Source organism: Amblyraja radiata, chromosome 6 (genome assembly GCF_010909765.2).
Source record: "Amblyraja radiata isolate CabotCenter1 chromosome 6, sAmbRad1.1.pri, whole genome shotgun sequence".
NCBI classification, from domain to species: Eukaryota; Metazoa; Chordata; class Chondrichthyes; order Rajiformes; family Rajidae; genus Amblyraja; species Amblyraja radiata.
The window spans coordinates 10,057,375-10,076,202 of NC_045961.1; the positions used below are offsets into that span (position 1 = coordinate 10,057,375).

An 18,828-nucleotide genomic window follows, 5' to 3' on the forward strand; every position below is an offset into this window, starting at 1 on the left:
CACCGTCGGGAAACTTTAATCTGCTCTCCGCTGTGTGTGCTCAGTGTTCATTCTTCGATGGCTGCCGTTTGTGACAGCATCCTCAGTCTGGGCAGTCTTTCTGTACAGTCAGGCCCACGCCCCCTGGCCCAGGAAACTTGCAACCGTCCACCTGCCACTCGGCAGGGCTGGGGCAAGGGGCAGATCGGGGGCGGGGGCAGGGTGGGGTGGGTACAGGGGCAGGGCGGGAGCAGGGCAGGGTGGGGGCAGGCGGGCACAATCAACCTTCACTCGTTCTGTAATCACGGTCAGGTCACAGAGGCCACGATGATTAGTGCTGAGGGGGAGGAGCACAGTGTTCCCGGAGGGGGAGAGTGGGATGGGAGTTTCTGGGCACCAAGTCTCACTGGATCGCCGGTCAGCAGCGCGGCGTCGTCCTGTCCACATCACTGCTTGTTCCCACACGTGACCAGTCACTCTGCTCCACTCGTCACCTCCAGGCTCGAGGCTGGGGCCGTCTCTGGCACTGGGGCCGTCTCTGGCACTGGGGCCGCCAGGGCCACCTCTGCTGCTCTCCTCTCGTATTCCGCCAGCCGTTTCTGCACGATCGCCGGCATCAGCTGCACGTATGCGCCCATCAGCCGGTGATTGGTACGGATCAGCTTCCCCGCACACCCATTGATGCAGCTCTCCTAGACAGGGGCACAATGTTAAACCTCACACACACACCTCGCATATGATGAAAGAACGGATCGACTGAGCTTGCATTGACTGGAATTTAGGATGAGAGGGCATCTTATAGAAAGATATAAAATTCTTATGGGATTGGACACACTAGATGCAGGAAAAATGTTCCCGATGTTGGGAGAGTCCAGAACCAGGGGTCACAGTTTAAGAGAAAAGGTGAGGCCATTTATGACTGAGACGAGGAAAAACGTTTTCACTCAGTTATGAATCTGTGGAATTCTCTGCCACAGAGCGCAGTGTCTGTGTGTCTACGTGTCTGTGCATCTACGTGTCTGTGTGTCTACGTGTCTGTATGTGTCTACGTGTCTGTGTGTCTACGTGTCTGTGTGTCTACGTGTCTGTGTGTCTACGTGTCTGTGTGTCTGTGTGTCTGTGTGTCTACGTGTCTGTGTGTCTACGTGTCTGTGTGTCTACGTGTCTGTGTGTCTACGTGTCTGTGTGTCTACGTGTCTGTGTGTCTACGTGTCTGTGTGTCTACGTGTCTGTGTGTCTACGTGTCTGTGTGTCTACGTGTCTGTGTGTCTACGTGTCTGTGTGTCTACGTGTCTGTGTGTCTACGTGTCTGTGTGTCTACGTGTCTGTGTGTCTACGTGTCTGTGTGTCTACGTGTCTGTGTGTCTACGTGTCTGTGTGTCTACGTGTCTGTGTGTCTACGTGTCTGTGTCTACGTGTCTACGTGTCTGTGTGTCTACGTGTCTGTGTGTCTACGTGTCTGTGTGTCTACGTGTCTGTAGGTGTGTGTGTCTACGTGTCTGTGTGTTTACGTGTCTGTGTGTCTACGTGTCTGTGTGTTTACGTGTCTGTGTGTCTACGTGTGTGTGTCTACGTGTCTGTGTGTCTACGTGTCTGTGTGTCTATGTGTCTAAATGTCTGTGCATCTACGTGTCTGTGCATCTGTGTGTCTGTCTGTATGTGTGTCTACGTCTGTGTGTCTACATGTCTATGTGTCTGTGTGTCTGTACATCTGCGTCTGTGACTCAGACCTATTTCTCCCCCCCCTACATTCCTTCCTCTGGTTTCGCAATTCGCAACGATTCACACAAACCAACTGTAGATTGGTTACATTACTAACCAATGTAGTGCTTCATTAATATAAGCTCCGCCTACTACTACACCATTCATATTATCGCGACCCGACATGTGCTGTTAGTTGGTGATGCAGCACGGTAGAGCTAACATGTTGTAGTGTGTTAGTATACGTTACTCAATACTGTTGTGTGAGTACTCAACGTGGTGTGAGATGTGGTCAACCCACCCCGCTAATAAATATATCTGTATTTATTTTCTTTCCAGTGCTTTATTTCACGCGTTTTGTCCCATATCTCGTGTTGCAATGGCCAATTAATTCCGTAAACCTGATCCCCTCAATTTTGACTCAGACCTCGCTGAAGGTTGGCAGATCTTCGAGCGTGACTTTAATTTTTACATTTGTGCTGCTCTTCGCAATGATCAACTAGAGCACCGTGCCTCTATACTTCTCAACATCGTTGGCCCAGAAGCTATCAAATGAGCAGAGCGCTTCGACCTTGCTCCTACAGTTCTGGATCACACCAATCAGATTGTGGTACCTGCTGAAACTTTAGATGATCCCGAAGTTGTGATCAACAAATTCAGAGTTATGTGACCTTCGCACTAACTCTGTATTGGAACGTACTGAATGATTTGTTCGTAATCAGCTACAAGGCGAACCTGTAGAGATTTATATCAGCACTCTAAAACATATTGCTGCACGCTGCCATTTTGAGAATCTGTGTGAAGAACTCGTCCGCAACAGACTGGTGGGTGGAATCCTCAGTGACAAAGTATGTGATGAATTACTCCGTGATACTGAACTAACCCTGGTCAGAGCTGAACATGCTTGTTGCATTGCTGAACTCACCGAGTCTCACACTAAATCAATGGGGCCCGGACTGCATTCCTCGTACCGTGTTGATGCTACCGACACCTCCTACCGCACCCAACGTTCACAGCCCAATATATCATCTTGACAATCTCACAGATTTATTGAAAAGTGTTCTAACTGTGGCGGGTCACACCCCGCTGACCGCAAACTGTGCCCTACATTTGGAAAATTATGCCACTTTTGCAAAAGAAGTAATCATTTCATTAAATGCTGTCGAGCCCGTGGGAATCTCTCAGTTCCAAGGCAGCCTGTGCACCTGTTAAAACATGAAGATTCTGATATCGAATACCAAGAGCTACCAGCACCTCCTCCGCTTACTCTCTCCGAGCCTGAAGCTAACAGACATAACATACACTCCCTGGTTGTGTCTCCAGCTCCCTCACCACCACGCTCGGTGCTCCGCTCGCCAGCCTCGCTGTGTTTGTCCCCCCAGGCCCAGTGGTCCCGCCGCCCGAGACCCCGGCATTCTCGCCCGTGAAGGGAGGAGATGCGGATCTGTACCGTACGTGCGCGGGACGGGTTTGTAGGCCGCCCCTTAAATACAAGGACTTTGTTTGAACCACCTGAACTTGTTTGCGCTATCAGTGTTTCGGTTGCATTATTAATCAGTCAGCACCTAGTAACGTGCTTATACATATGTATCACTTTATTGTAGATGTGGTTCACCTTTTATTCTTACAAGGAAAGATGTAGATTGGTTACATTACTGACTAACCAATGTAGTGCTTCATTAATATAAGCTCCGCCTACTACTACACCATTCATATTATCACGACCCGACATGTGCTGTTAGTTAGTGATGCAGCACGATAGAGCTAACATGTTGTAGTGTGTTGTATACGTTACTCAATACTGTTGGACCAGCTCCGTGAGTATGTGTGATTTACTCAACACCAACCTCCCTTCGATACACTCCATCTACACCTCACCCTGCCTCGGCAAGGCCAACAGCATCATCAAGGACCAGTCTCACCCCGGTCACTCCCTCTTCTCCCCTCTCCCATCGGGCCAGAGGTGCAGAAGTGTGAAAACGCACACCTCCAGATTCAGGGACAGTTTCTTTCCGGCTGTTATCAAGTAACTGAACCATCCTACCACAACCAGAGAGCAGTGCTGAACGACTGTCTATATCTTTGGTGACCCTCGGACTACCCTTGATCGGACTTTGCTGGCTTGACCTTGCACGAAACGTTATTCCCTTATCATGTATCTGTACACTGTAATTACTCGATTGTAATCATGTGTTGTCTTCCCGCTGACTGGTTAGCACGCAACAAAAAGCTTTTCACTGTACCTCTGTCCATGTGACAATAAACTAAACGTTTAAGAAACAGTTAGACAGGTACATGGATAGGTCAGGTTAGGAGGGATATGGACCAAGCGCAGGCAGGTGGGACTAGTGTAGCTGGGACATGTTGACTGTTGTGGGCAAGTTGGGATGAAGGGCCTGTTTCCATGCTGTTTCACTCTGTGACTCAAAACTGAATGTTAAAAAAAAACGGAACTTCAATCCTTTGTCTCACCTTCTGTTTTTCCATCTCTGGACCAATCCTCTACCTAACATTAATCAATAATGTTTTATTATTGTTTAATGTTTAATGTATCATTCTTAACTGTCACTGTATGTCATGTTGTCACTTGTGAACGGAGCACCAAGGCAAATTCCTTGTATGTGAATACTTGGCCAATAAACTTATTCATTCATTCATCAAACTGCGTCCAATGTTCACCTGTCACCTGCCACACTTTGTCCTGTCCCTTTCCTCTTCCAGCTTCTCTCCCCCCAGAAGGGTCTTAACCCAAAACATCACCTATCCATGTTTACAGTTACTGCCTGACCCACTGTTACTCCAGCACTTTGTGCCTTTTTATATAAGCCAGCATCTGCAGTTGCTTGTATCTGCATGTGGTGTTAAAGTGGCATGACGGTAAGCAGAGACATGATGGGCAGAAGGGCCTGCTCCTGTGGCCACTATTCCATGTACGTGTGAGGGTGTGGGGTCGTTACCTCAATTTGAGTGAGGCTTCTGTAGTTCAGGTTGGTCACACATTTGTTGAAGCAGCTTTCTGTCATCTTGTTGTAAACCAGCAGAAAATCCCGGAGCTGAAACGCAATGGAGAGTTTACTGATTGGGCGAGGAAATGGCGGGTGTGGGGGAAATGGGAGGTGTGGGGGGTAGGGGAAATGGGAGGGATGGGGGAAGAGGGGAGAATGAGCCAGTGGAGGACTGGCGGGTGGGTGGGTGTGAGGACGGGTGGGTGTGTGGGTGGATGTGGAGGGTGCGAGGGTGAGTGGGGAAGGTGCGAGGTGTTGACACTATCCTCTGAGCCTGACTTTCACACCGCTCACTCTCTTTCTCTTTCTTCCCATCTTTTAAACTCTTCCCTTCTCTCCCAGCTCTCTCTCCTCCTCCCATTCTTCATCCTCTTGCTCCCCAACTCCATCTTGCCCAGTCCCTTCCTTTGTGTACTTCCACTTCCTCTTTCCTTGCATCCCTTCCCTCCATCCATCTCTCCTTGTATAAAACCACCTCCCCCTCCCCCGATGTACCCCATTATAACGTCTCCCCTTCTCTCACAACTCCATCCTCTCTCCTCCACCTCCATCCCATTGCCCTCCTATACCCCTCATTCCCCGGACCCTATTCCCGCTCCAGACCATTCCCAACACTCATCCTGCCCCTCTATTTGCCTCATTTCATCCTCATCCTACTTCCCCCTCGTCCCCTCCCCACCCCTGTACCCTTCTGTCACTCTCCCCTCTCCTTTGTCCCCTAAATGCTTGGATAGAGTGGATGTGGAGAGGATGTTTCCACTAGTGGGAGAGTCTAGGACTAGAGGTCACAGCCTCAGATTTAAAGGACGTTCTTTTAGGAAGGAGATGAGGTGGAATTTCTTTAGTCAGAGGGTGGTGAATCTGGGGAATACTTTGCCACAGACGGCTGTGGAGGCCAAGTCAGTGGCAGAGATAGATAGATAGATTCTTGATTAGTACGGGTGTCAGAGCTTATGGTGAGGGCAGGAGAATGGGGTTAGGAGGAAGATATAGATCAGCTATGATTGAATGGTGGAGTACTTGATGGGCCAAATGGCCTAATGCTGCTCCAATCCCTTTTGACCTTTACAGTTCCATCTCGCCCCCCCCACCCCCCAATCCCTTCTCCGCCGTCAAATCCTCCACCTCTGTCACCCTCCAGAACCCTCTCCCCGCCTCTGATCGCTGCAGCTCCCCCACCCCCCACACCACCCCCTCCCCCCACACTCACTCACCGCCCCCTCCCGCACACTCACTCACCACCCTCCCCCCACACTCACACACCGCCCCCTCCCCCACACTCACTCACCGCTCCCTCCCTCCCCCCACACCCACACCACCCCCTCCCCCCTCCCCCACACACCGCCCCCTCCCCCACACTCACTCACCGCTCCCATCCCTCCCCCACACCCCACACCACCCCCTCCCCCCACCTCACTCACTGCCCCCTCCCCCCACACCTCACTCACCACACCTCCCCCCCAACCACCCCTCCCCCCCCACCCACACCACCCCCTCCCCCCTCCCCCACCCACCGCCCCCTCCCCCCACACCCACACCACCCTCCCACCCCACACCACACCACCCCCTCCCCCACACACCGCCCCCCCCCCCACACCCACACCACCCCCTCCCCCCACACACACACCGCCCCCTCCCCCCACACCCACAACCGCCCCCTCCCCCCACACCCACACCGCCCCCTCCCCCCACACTCACTCACTCCCCCCACACTCACACACCACCCCCTCCCCCCACACACCGCCCCCTCCCCCCCCACACTCACGTTGCGCAGTTGTTGTTGCCCGGGTTCCGCCGCCATGTCGCGGTGACCTTTGCCCCGGAGTTTCCGGGCGACCCCGCTGACAGGTGAATGGATGTCGTCACTTCCTGGCGGAGGTCCCGCTGCAGCTCGCGGGCCGGACTGGGTGAGTGAGGGAGTGAGGGAGGGAGGGAGCGCCGCGGGGGGTGAGGGAAGGAGGGAGGGAGCGCCGCGGTGGGTGAGTGAGTGAGGGAGGGAGCGCCGCGGGGAGTGAGGGAAGGAGGGAGGGAGCGCCGCGGTGGGTGAGTGAGTGAAGGAGGGAGCGCCGCGGTGGGTGAGTGAGTGAAGGAGGGAGCGCCGCGGGGGGTGAGTGAGGGAGTGAGGGAGGCAGCGCCGCGGTGGGTGAGTGAGGGAGTGAGGGAGCGCCGCGGTGGGCGGGGGGTGAGTGAGGAAGGGAGTGAGGGAGCGCCGCGGGGGGGGAGAGGAGCAACAATGATGCGGGGGGGGGGGGGGAGAGTTGGTGGAGGGACATGGAGGAGGAGGAGGTGCAGGGTGATGATGAATGATGGGGGTGAAGGTGAGGTGGCCGGGGGGAGGGAGGGAGGCTTTGGACCCGAAACGTCGCCCATTCCTTCTCTCCAGAGATGATGCTTGTCCCGCTGAATTACTCCAGCACTCTGTGTCTACCTTCGGTGTAAACCAGCACCTGCAGTTTCCTTCCCACACAGTGTCTCTGGAGAACATGGACAGGTGACGTTTTGGGTCAGGACTCTGCTTCGGACTGATTCTGGGTGTAGGGAAAGAAAGGTGGAGGAGAGGAGGGGCAGGACAACGTGTGGCAGGTAACAGGTGAACACAGGTGAGGGGCCATTTTGATAAACCTATCTGCCACTCTTTGTCCCGCCCACCCAACTTTCTAACCATGCACCTCCCTCCCCAATCAAACTGATTTGGGTCCTGAAATGTCACCTGTCCATGCTGCCTGACCCACTGAGTTACTCCAGCACTCTGTGAAACGTCACCTATCCATGTTCCCCACAGATGCTGCCTGACCCACTGAGTTACTCCAGCACTCTGTGAAACGTCACCTATCCATGTTCCCCACAGATGCTGCCTGACCCACTGAGTTACTCCAGCACTCTGTGAAACGTCACCTATCCATGTTCCCCACAGATGCTGCCTGACCCGCTGAGTTACTCCAGCACTCTGTGAAATGTCACCTATCCTTGTTCCCCTCAGATGCTGCCTGACCCGCTGAGTTACTCCAGCACTCTGTGAAACAGTCACCTATCCATGTTCTCCTACAGATGCTGCCTGACCCGCTGAGTTACTCCAGCACTCTGTGAAACATCACCTATCCATGTTCCCCACAGATGCTGCCTGACCCACTGAGTTACTCCAGCACTCTGTGAAACGTCACCTATCCATGTTCCCCACAGATGCTGCCTGACCCGCTGAGTTACTCTGGTGTTTGTGGCTGTTTTTAGAAACCGTCATCTGTGGTGTTTACATAGAGAAGAGTGGAGTAGGTTTTGCCATGTAGAGGCAGTGTGCTTTATGTGGGGATTGAGTGAGGTTGAGGCTGTTCCTGTACTGAACTGTTCAATATCTATAAAAGGTGGGAGTTGTAAAAATATGACATTGAGTTTATTGTCATTTACGTGTGCAGTGAGGTGCAGGTGCAAAGCTCGCAGCAGCATCACAGACACATAGACACGGCCAAACACAAAAAAAATCATTATGAATAAGTTAGACATAAATCAAAATGTTTGTAAAGAAAGAAGATTGCAGGATGCAGGACGTTTGTGCTAAATTATAATCAGAAAAAGGAACAAGACAGGCTCGCTTGCGTAAGAAGTGGTCCGTGGAGTTCCATTGTCGAGGTAGAATTAGGGTTCAGTTTAGTTTATTGTCACGTGTACCAAGGTACAGTGAAAAGCTTTTGTTGCGTGCTAACCCGTCAGCGAAAGATAATACATGATTACAATTGTGCCATTTACATTGTACAGATACATGATAAGGGAATAACGTTTAGTGCATGGTAAAGACAGCAAAGACTGATCAAGGATAGTCTGAGGGTCATGAAAGATGTAGATGGTAGTTCAGCACTGCTCTCTGGTTGTGGTAGGATGATTCTGTTGCCTGATAACAACTGGAAAGAAACTGTCTGTGAATCTGGAGGTGTGCGTTTTACACTTGTGTGAGTCGGTTAAAGAACCTGACTGTCGCAGGAAAGTAGCTGTCCCTAGACCTGGTGGGGTGGAACTGGTGGGTAGGCTTCTTCACCTGAATATGATTCAACAGAGCAGCTTTGCTGGTGCTTCTGCCCATTAGGTTAACTCGGGCACGATCTCATACACTTTTATAAGATGTATATTATCCCCCACCCTTGCACAGAGAATAATGAAGCTGACCAAAGATTTGGAAGGGAGGAAAGCAGAAAGGGTGGGAGGTAGAGATGTGGAAAGAGAAGGGAGAGCTGCGTGGCTGTGCTGACTGGAGCAGGACAGGTGAGCTGAAGGCAAGGGGAGAATGATGCTGAAACGTGCAGATAAAGGAGGCACTTTATCATTTCTATAGTTTCTGGATACACGCGTTTCAAACAAGTTGGGAAATAAAAGTGAAGCCGATTTTGTGCTGAGGAACCAATCACAGGGAAATCTTCAGACAGACAGAAGGTGATCAGACCAGGCTGTGGGTTGAACTGAAGAATAAATGGAGCGGCCACGTTTTGGGAGTTCACTGCTGGTCTCCACAGAGAAAATGCTGGCAAATCTCTGACAAGTTCCAAACCGGTCAGGTAGACAAACACAAGACGGTGAATATTGCTGTTGATTGTGACACGGCCAATGGAAACAAGGGTACAAGGAAAAGAAAAAGCTGCAGATTGTAGAAATGCTCAGCACAAGGTTTCAGTTGAACACACTGTCATCTCTCTCAGTATTTGGAATGGGAATGTACAAAGCACAATCATGCTTTGATTCCAGTTGTTATTGTATTGTATTTTAATGACCACACAGCCAGGCTGGTGGAATTTGTTATCAAGCAACACAAACATGCCATTAGTTTGCAGATGACAGTACAGTGTCATAGACGGTGAAGATGGTTATCAAACATCAATGCAGCATCCTGATCAGTTGGGCCCGTGGGCTGAGGAACAGCAAATGGAGTTCAATGTTATATTTTGGGAATCAACCCACAGCAGGACCTTCACGGTGAATGGTAGAGTCCGAGGAGGAGGAGGACGAGTGATCTGGGAGTCTCATGGGTTATGGGGTGAAGGCAGGAGAATGGGGTGAGTAGGGAGAGATAAGTCAGCCATGATTGAATGGGGGAGTAGATTTGATGGGCCGAATTGCCTAATTCTGCTCCTCTTTCTTATGACCATATGAGTACAAGGACAGAGTTCCCTGAAGTAGTGTAGATAGATGGTAAAGAAGGCTTTAGGCATGCAAGCCTTCATCAGTCAAAGAATTGAGTATAGAAGTTTGGATGTTATGTTACAGTTGTATAAAACATTGGTGAGGCCCCATTTGGAGTTTTGGTAAGGCCTGAATAGAGTGGATGTGGAAAGAATGTTTCCACTAGGAGAGTCTAGGACTAGACGTCTCAGCCTCAGAATTAAAGGACGTTCTTTTACAAAGGAGATGAGACATTTCTTTAGTCAGAGGGTGGTGAATCTGAGGAATTCATTGCCACAGAAGGCTGTGGAGGTCAAATCAGTGGATATATTTAAGACAGAGATAGATAGATTCTTGATTAGTACGGTTGTCAGGGGTTATGGGGAGAAGGCAGGAGAATGGGGTGAGGAGGGAGAGCTAGATCAGCCATGACTGAATGGCGGAGTAGACTTGATTGGCTAATTTTACTGCTATTCTGTATGACCTTGTTGTGTTCCATTTTAGTCACCCTGCTGTGGGAAAGATGCCATTAAGCTGGAGACAGTGCAGAGATGCATGGGGATGTCACCAGGACTTGCGACATTGAGCTATAGGGAGTGGTGGGACAGGCTGCTTCTTTATTCCTTGGAGTGCAGGAGGCTGAGGGGTGATCTTATAGAGGTCCATAAAATCATGAGGGGAATCGTTCAGGTGAGTACATGTTTAAAGTGAGATGGAAGAGAATGTAATAGGAACCTGAGGGGAAACTGTTTTGTCCACCCACCTGCCAACAAAACCCCCTCACCTGTACCCATAGAAGGGACTCGACCCGAAACGTCACCTATCCATGTTTTCCACAGATGCTGCCTGACCCGCTGAGTTACTCCAGCACTTTGTCTTTTTTGTAAATCAGCATCTGCAGTTCCCGTGTGTACAGTAACGATGTTGTTAAATTGGGATAAGACCAGTTCTTCTAGACCAAGATGTCTTTCATCAATTGCATTGGAATGAGGAAGATAAATGAGACCTTGCCGAGGGTTGAGGGTGAGGATGGCCTGGACAACAAGGGGCACAACAGGATGAGACGGGGCAATAGGAAGCGGCTGCTGACAATTCAGGCCAGAAGAAAACTGGAATAGTTCAGGACCTGAAGGAATAACATTTAAAGGGAATTGGGAAGAACCAAATCAGGAAAGGTGCAAAAATGTTTCAGTACATAAAGCCAGGGGGTGAGCCAGTACGCCTGGAGTTTGTTAGAGTGTACACACACATGCACGCACCCGCGCACGTGCACACAGATGCACACACGCACGCACACAGACGCGCACACACCCGCGCGCACACACACAGACGCATACAAAACCCCACACACGCGCGCGCGAGCGCACACACACACGCACAACCACACATACGCGCGCACACACACACACACACACACCCACCCGCACACGCGCACACACCCGCGCACACATGCACGCGCACACACATGGCCACACACAGACACGGTTACACACACACACACACGCGCACACACACCCTCACGCGCGCACACACACAAGGCCACGCACACGCGCACACACACAGAGGCGCACAGACACACACACACACACACACACACACACACACGCACACACTCGCGCACACACACACACGCACGCGCACACACACAGACACAGACACACACAGGCAGACAGTGCAGGTCAAACTCCTCATGAATATTTCACGGTTGTCAGACAAAAGAGACGAGATGATGTTGATGTCTTTGTTAAGGTGAAGTGATACTGGGTAACGTCCACAGTAACAGAGGAAGAGTTTTAGAATGTATAAATTGGATGATATATTTCTCGGGCTGTTTAAAAAGAATGTAGATATATTCAGCAGCATGTTGTCAAACTAACGAGTGGTGCAGTGGGTAGAGCTGCTGCCTCTAGGCGCTACAAACCGGGTTTGATACTAACCTGTTGTCTTTATGGAGTTTGCACGTTCTCCCTGTGACCCCGTGGGTTTCCTCAGGAGTGATAGGAGCAGAATTATGCCATTCAGCCCATCAAGTCTTCTCCGCCATTCAATCATGGCTGATCTACCTCTCCCTCCGAACCCCATTCACCTGCCTTCTCCCCATAACGTCTGACACCCGTACTAATCAAGAATCTATCTCTCTGCCTTAAAAATATCCACTGACTTGTCCTCCATATCACTTCTGTGGCAAAGAATTCCACAGATTCACCACCCTCTGACGAAAGAAATTCCTCCTCATCTCCTTCCTGAAAAAACGTCCTTTAATTCTGAGGCCTCTCCACATCCACTCTATCCAGGCCTTTCACTTTTCTGTAAGTTTCAATGAGGTTCCTCTCATTCTTCTAAACTCCAGCGAGTACAGGCCCAGTGCCGACAAACGCTCATCATATGTTAACTCACTCATTCCTGGGATTATTCTTATAAACCTCCTCAGGACCCTCTCCAGAGCCAGCACATCCTTCCTCAGATACGGTGCCCAAAATTGCTCCCAATATTCCAAATGTGGGCGGACCAGCGCCTTATTGAAATAATGCTTGCATTGTGTTTGCCTTCTTTACTACCGATTCGACTTACAAATTAACTTTTTTAGGAATCCTGCACCAGCACTCCCATTTGCTCCTATGTCTCAAGGACGTGAGTGTGTTTGTAGGTTAATTAGCCTCTGTAAATTGCCCCAGGTGTGCAGAGAGTAGATGAGAATGTGGGATAACATAGAACTAGTGTGGACTCGATGGGCCGAAGGGCCTGTTTCCGTGCTGTATCTCTAAACTATTGAAAGAAATTGACATGGTGGAAATGTGGAATAAGCCTAAAAGAGTTGTTAATGCCAATTGAGGTGTGTGTATGGAGGGAGGAGCGGAGGCAGTGTATCACGTACGTGACCTGTCCGTAACTTGTTTGAACAAGTGCAGAGGGTGGAGGAGTCAGGGGGAGGAAGGGAATGTGTGATTGGGTGGGACCGAGAGAGGGCTTTCTGGAAACAAAACAAAAGGGACAAAGTCTACTAGCACTTAGAGACCATAAAAGAGTACAGCACAGAAACAGGCCCTTCAGCCCAAACTGTCAGTGCTGAACATGATGCCGTGAAACTCATCTCCACCTGCCTGCCCTTGATCCCTACGCCTCTATTCCCTGCATAGCCATGTGTGTATCTAAAAGCCTCTTATCGTATCTGCCTCCACCGCCACCCCCTGGCAGCTTGCTCCCAAGCACCTGTTATTCTCTTTGTAAATCATTTGTCCCACACATCTCTAAGCTCTTGGAGCGAATCCCTTACGCTATGACAGGGTTCAGTCGGCAATAACAGATTACAATGAGGGTTTACTGTATATGCCGACTACACATGCTGGAAACACTGACCAGGCAGTGTCTGTGCAGTGAGACAGATGGGTAACAAGGCAGGCAGATGTCGTCTCTGAAACAAGGTTAACCTCAAATTAGTAAATTTAGCTTTAAAGTGATGGGAGAGATTGAGGGGAGGTGTGTGGGGCGGGTGTGATTAGGCAGGGGATGGAGGGGTGTAGACCACGTGAAGGTCAGCGGTTTAGATCAGCATTGCACTCGGCACAGGCAATACCACCTGTTCCTGCACCAATGATAAACTGCCGCAGGAACTCAGCGGGTCAGGCAGCATCTGTGGAGAACATGGATAGGTGACGTTTCACAGAGTGCTGGAGTAACTCAGCGGGTCAGGCAGCATCTGTGGAGAACATGGATAGGTGACGTTTCACAGAGTGCTGGACTAACTCAGCGGGTCAGGCAGCATCTGTGGAGAACATGGATAGGTGACGTTTCACAGAGTGCTGGAGTAACTCAGCGGGTCAGGCAGCGTCTGTGGAGAACATGGATAGGTGACGTTTCACAGAGTGCTGGAGTAACTCAGCGGGTCAGGCAGCGTCTGTGGAGAACATGGATAGGTGACGTTTCACAGAGTGCTGGAGTAACTCAGCGGGTCAGGCAGCGTCTGTGGAGAACATGGATAGGTGACGTTTCAGGTTCAGCCTGAAGTCTAAAGAAGGGTCCCGACTCAAATGTCACCTCTCCATGTTCTCCAGAGATGCTGCCTGACCTGCTGAGTTACTCCAGCACTTTGTCTACTTTTGGTAACCCAACACCTGCAGTTCCTTGTTTCTACATCATGCCCCCTCTGCCTGTTAGCGTCTGTTCTGGAGATGAGGTCTCTCATTTGAGGACGTCGGAGATGTCCTCTTTTATGGAGGAAACCGAGCTCTTCCCCACCGTGAATCATGGAGTCCTCACCCACATCTGCATTTCCCACACATCTGCTCACCCACATCACCCCAGACTGACCCGGGTCAGACTCACTGTCCCACCAGCCTTGCCCTCTCTGCCACTGGCGTTTGTGTCTATGGCCCCACCACCAGTCTAGGCGACTGTGTCACTGATCCCTTGTGATCAATCACTTCATCACTTTTATCACTTCCTTGAAAAACTCAGTCAAGTTGTAAGACATGTCCTTCATAAGGTCATGAGTGAATTAGGCCATTCGGCCCATCAAGTTACTCCACCATTCAATCATGGCTGATCTATCTGTCTCTCTTAAACCTTTGTCACCTATCTGCCAATCACCTGTATCCACCTATCACTTGCCAGACATTGTCCCATCTTTCCCAGCTTTCTCCCCACGTCTAACTCAGTCTGGAGAAGGGTCCTGACCTGAAACGCTGCCTAATCCATTCCTTCCACCAATGCTGCTTGACCCGCTGAGTTCCTCCAGCACTTCGCACTTTGCTCAAGGGCCCAGCGCGTGCCGTTCCTTGTGTGTTGTGAGGATGTTTGACACAGTTGGTGATGTGGGCTGCTAGCTGTCTGCTCCTGCCTGCAGCAGCTCTGATAGATGTGCAGCAGCTCTGATAGATGTGTTGGACAGAGGGGATACATGAGGGCTAGATAGTCAGAACCTTCTTCAAGGGGGGAGATGTCACAGACTAGAGGACACAGCTCCTGGTCATTCCACCTCCTCCCTGCTCCAACTGTCCGGTTCACCTCTACCCCATTGCCGACTTTGTCTGTGCAACTGATGCGCTACAATGCTGAGAACTATATTCTGCACTCTGTATCTTCCCCTTTGCTCTACCTGTTGTACTTGAGTTTAACTTGTTTGTATTTATGTAGAGTATTATCTGGTCTGTTTGGATAGCTTTTCACTGTACCCCAGTACGTGACAATGTGAGCTAGATAGGGCTCTTAAAGATAGCGGAGTCAGAGGATATGGGGAGAAGGCAGGAATGGGGTACAGATTGTGGATGATCAGCCATGATCACATTGAATGGCGGTGGTAGCTCACTGGGCCAATGGCCTCCTCCTGCACCTATTGTCTATCGTCTAATAAGCACACCTGAACCTTTTAAGATGAGGGGCAAAGTTTAAAGGGGATGTGCGGGGCAAGTGTTTTACACAGAGGGGGGTGGGTGCCTGGAACGCGCTGCCAGGGGATGGGGTGGAGGCAGATACGATAGTGGTGTTTAAGAGGCTTTTGTTTAGGCACGGATATGCGGGGAATGGAGAGGTATGGATCACGTGTAGACAGAGGAGGTTAGTTGAGCTTGGTATTGTGTCGGGCAGGGACATTGTGGGCTGTGTGTCCAAATCTGAGGAAGGACATTATTGCCATAGAGGGAGTGCAGAGAAGGTTCACCAGACTGATTCCTGGGATGTCAGGACTGTCTTATGAAGAAAGACTGGATAGACTTGGTTTATACTCTCTAGAATTTAGGAGATTGAGAGGGGATCTTATAGAAACTTACAAAATTCTTAAGGGGTTGGACAGGCTAGATGCAGGAAGATTGCTCCCGATATTGGGGAAGTCCAGGACAAGGGGTCACAGCTTAAGGATAAGGGGGAAATCCTTTAAAACCGAGATGAGAAGAACTTTTTTCACACAGAGAGTGGTGAATCTCTGGAACTCTCTGCCACAGAGGGTAGTCGAGGCCAGTTCATTGGCTATATTAAGAGGGAGTTAGATGTGGCCCTTGTGGCTAAGGGGATCAGAGGGTATGGAGAGAAGGCAGGTACGGGATACTGAGTTGGATGATCAGCCATGATCATATTGAATGGCGGTGCAGGCTCGAAGGGCCGAATGGCCTACTCCTGCACCTAATTTCTATGTTTCTATGTGTGAGGGAGGTGGTGATGTGGCCGCTGTGCCTGGCTGAGGGAGGTGTCGAGTGTTCACACCCTATTGTTTGTGTTGGGGGAGTTGCCGGCTGCTGGTGAATGGGTCTGTGTGAGTGGTAGACTGCCGGGTGGCAAAGTCCAGGATTGACCCCAGCCCATGTCTCAGCTGGCAGGCAGGCTGACTGCTCATTGTGCCGGGACTGTGCCAGCGTTGTGCTGGTGCTGTGCTGTACTGTGCTGTAATGTGCGGGACTGTCCTGTACTTTGCTGTGCTGTACTGTTCCGGGACTGTCCTGTGCTGTGCCGGGACTGTGCCGGGACTGTGGATGATGTTCCTGGCATTCACGGCACTGCGGATGGAGGGGATGAGGCCGGTGATCTGTCCCTGTATGGTGGAGCAGGCGGTGAGAGCGTTGAGTCTGGGCTGGGAGCTGTATGGTGAAGCAGGCAGTGAGAGCACTAACCCAACCTGCTTCCCCCACCCCGCCTGCAACTCAGCTGGTGACGTGGCTACAGAGCTGGCCCAGAGTGTCGGGGGAGGAGGGAGCTGTGTGAGTGTACACAGAGCAGTGAGTGTGCACAGAGCCTGAGTGTACACAGAGCAGTGAGTGTGCACAGAGCAGTGAGTGTGCACAGCGCAGGTATGTGTATGTAGATGGACACAAAAAGCTGGAGTAACTCAGCGGGACAGGCAGCAGCATCTCTGGAGAGCAGGAATGGGTGACGTTTCGGGTCGAGACCATTCTTCAGATTGGTTAGGGATAACGGAACAAGAGATATAGACGGTGATGTAGAGAGATAAAGAACAAAGAATGATAGATATGCACAAAAGTAACAATGATAAAGGAAACGGCATTGTTAGCTGTTTGTTGGGTGAAAACAAGGCGTTAGTGCGACCTGGGTGGGGGAGGGATAGAGGGAGGGAATGTCGGGGCTCCTGAAGTTAGAGAAACCAATATTTAGCTGCCCAAGCGAAATATGAGATGCTGTTCCTCCAACATGTGTTTAGCCTCACTCTGACAATGGAGGAGACTGAGCGTTAGGGTTAGGTGCAGAGAGAGAGTGTGAGTGTGTGTCTGTGTGTGTGTGTGTGTGTGTGTCTGTGTGTGTATAGGGGTGTGTGTGTGTGTGTGTGTGTCTGTGTGTGTATAGGGGTGTGTGTGTAGGGCTGCGTGTGTGTGTGGAGCAGCAGGTGTGAGTGAGTGTAGGGCTGTGTGTGTGTGTGTGGAGCAGCAGGTGTGAGAGTGTATGTGTGTGTGTGTCTAGGGCTGCGTATATGTTGAACAGCAGATGTGAGTGTGTTAAACGCTTCCACCTCCACCACAGCAGCAGCTTCCAGGTACTCACCACTCTGTAAAATACCTTGTTCTGCACCTTTAACCATTAAACTTTGTATTGCCCTTTTTATACTGGCGAGCTCCTCGCCAGCTGTTAGTTCTCCATAGCTGGCATGTGCTTCCTTTTCCCCTTTATCCCACATTATTCCACTGGGTTCCAGCGTTCCCTGGCCTTGCTCTTGTCTCCTTGTGTTCCCCTCTGGACATGTCCGAGAGTCTCACAGCATGAAACGGGCCCTTTGGCCCAACACGTTCGTGCCCACCAAGATGCCCATCTGAACGAGTCTCACCTGCCCACGTTTGGCCCATATTCCTCTAAACCTTTCCTATTGATGTACCTGTTATTGTACCTGCCCCAATCACCTCGTCAAGCAGCTCATTCCATGCTCCCACCACCCTCTGTGTGAAATAGTGTTGCTGCTGAACCCTCAGCGACTCACATCGGAACGACTCTCAGTTGCCGGGGGGAATCAATGCGCAGAGCTCGCTGTCTATTTGTTCCACGTCGTGTCTTGTCAATCTGAGCTCAGCATTCACCCAGATCAGGGCCTGATTGCAGGACCTACTGCAGATAGACACAATGCTGGAGTAACTCAGGCAGCATCTCTGGAGAGAAGGAATGGGTGACGTTTCAAGTCGAGACCCTTCTTCAGACCCACCTACACCTCGCCGAAAACAGCCAACATAATCATAGACTAGCTGGAGTTTAGAAGAATGAGGGGGGACCTAATTGAAACTTACCAAATAGTGAGTTTCATCCGCAAACTTCCTAGTGTTGCTCCTAATTCCCTCTTCCAAATTATTAATATAAGCCTTGGTCATCCTGGAGCCATGTCTCCGTAATCCCAACTATATCATATTTCATAACAACTAACTGCACATTCAATTCATCCACCTTATTACGAATGCTCCTTGCATTAAGGCACAAAGCTTTCAGGTTTGTTTTTCTTTTCTCCCTTCTACCTGCTGCTTCTGTCCCCCTTTTATGGCCCCTGTTTCCTTGCATTGGTTCCCATTCCCCTGCCCTGTTAGTAACATAGAAAATAGGTGCAGGTGGAGCCCATTTGGCCCTTCGGGCCAACCCTATTCAATATGATATTGGCTGATTATCCAAAATCAGTTCTGGCTTTATCCCCATAGCTCATGATTCCCTTAGCCCTAAGAGCTAAAAAAATAACTCTAACTCTCTCTTGAAATGTTTAAACGTGGCCGTTAGCTGCACGCATACGCTTCCTCGTTGTTGACCCACTGTTTAGCTTACACCCACCCGTGTAGCACTAGCAACACTGCCTGCCACAACAATAAGATCATGAGAGGAACAGATCTGGTCGATGTCCAGAGTAGGGGAATCAAGGACCACAGGACATAGGTTTAGGGTGAAGAGGAAAAGATTTAATAGCTGTTGAACGAAGGTAGTTGAGGCAGCGATTATCCCAACGTTTAAGAAATATTTAAGATAGATTATCCCAACATTTAAGAAACAGTTAGACAGGTACGTGGATAGGATAGGTTTGGAGGGATATGGACCG

At 50.4% G+C, this 18,828-nt stretch overlaps 2 protein-coding genes across 5 annotated transcripts in view; one reads left to right on the top strand and one right to left on the bottom strand.

Annotated features, from left to right (window-relative positions):
* On the bottom strand, positions 1-6,580 carry timm10b (translocase of inner mitochondrial membrane 10B). Its single transcript, XM_033022201.1, has 3 exons — positions 6,451-6,580; positions 4,638-4,733; positions 1-671 (listed from the first exon to the last, which is right to left on the bottom strand). The coding sequence occupies exons 1-3, from the start codon at positions 6,484-6,486 to the stop codon at positions 453-455; spliced, it is 351 nt and encodes a 116-aa protein (XP_032878092.1). The 5' UTR covers positions 6,487-6,580; the 3' UTR covers positions 1-452.
* The window catches only part of arfip2 (ADP ribosylation factor interacting protein 2), a 26,219-nt gene continuing 12,251 nt past the window's right edge, over positions 4,861-18,828 (top strand). For 2 of the 4 annotated variants that reach the window (XM_033022196.1, XM_033022199.1), the window contains exon 1: positions 6,526-6,592. The gene's annotated coding sequence lies outside the window, so the exon portion shown is untranslated. Of the gene's footprint in view, positions 4,873-6,525; positions 6,593-16,581; positions 16,604-18,828 lie in introns of those variants that run through there. The other 2 variants (XM_033022198.1, XM_033022197.1) reach the window with 2 other exon arrangements.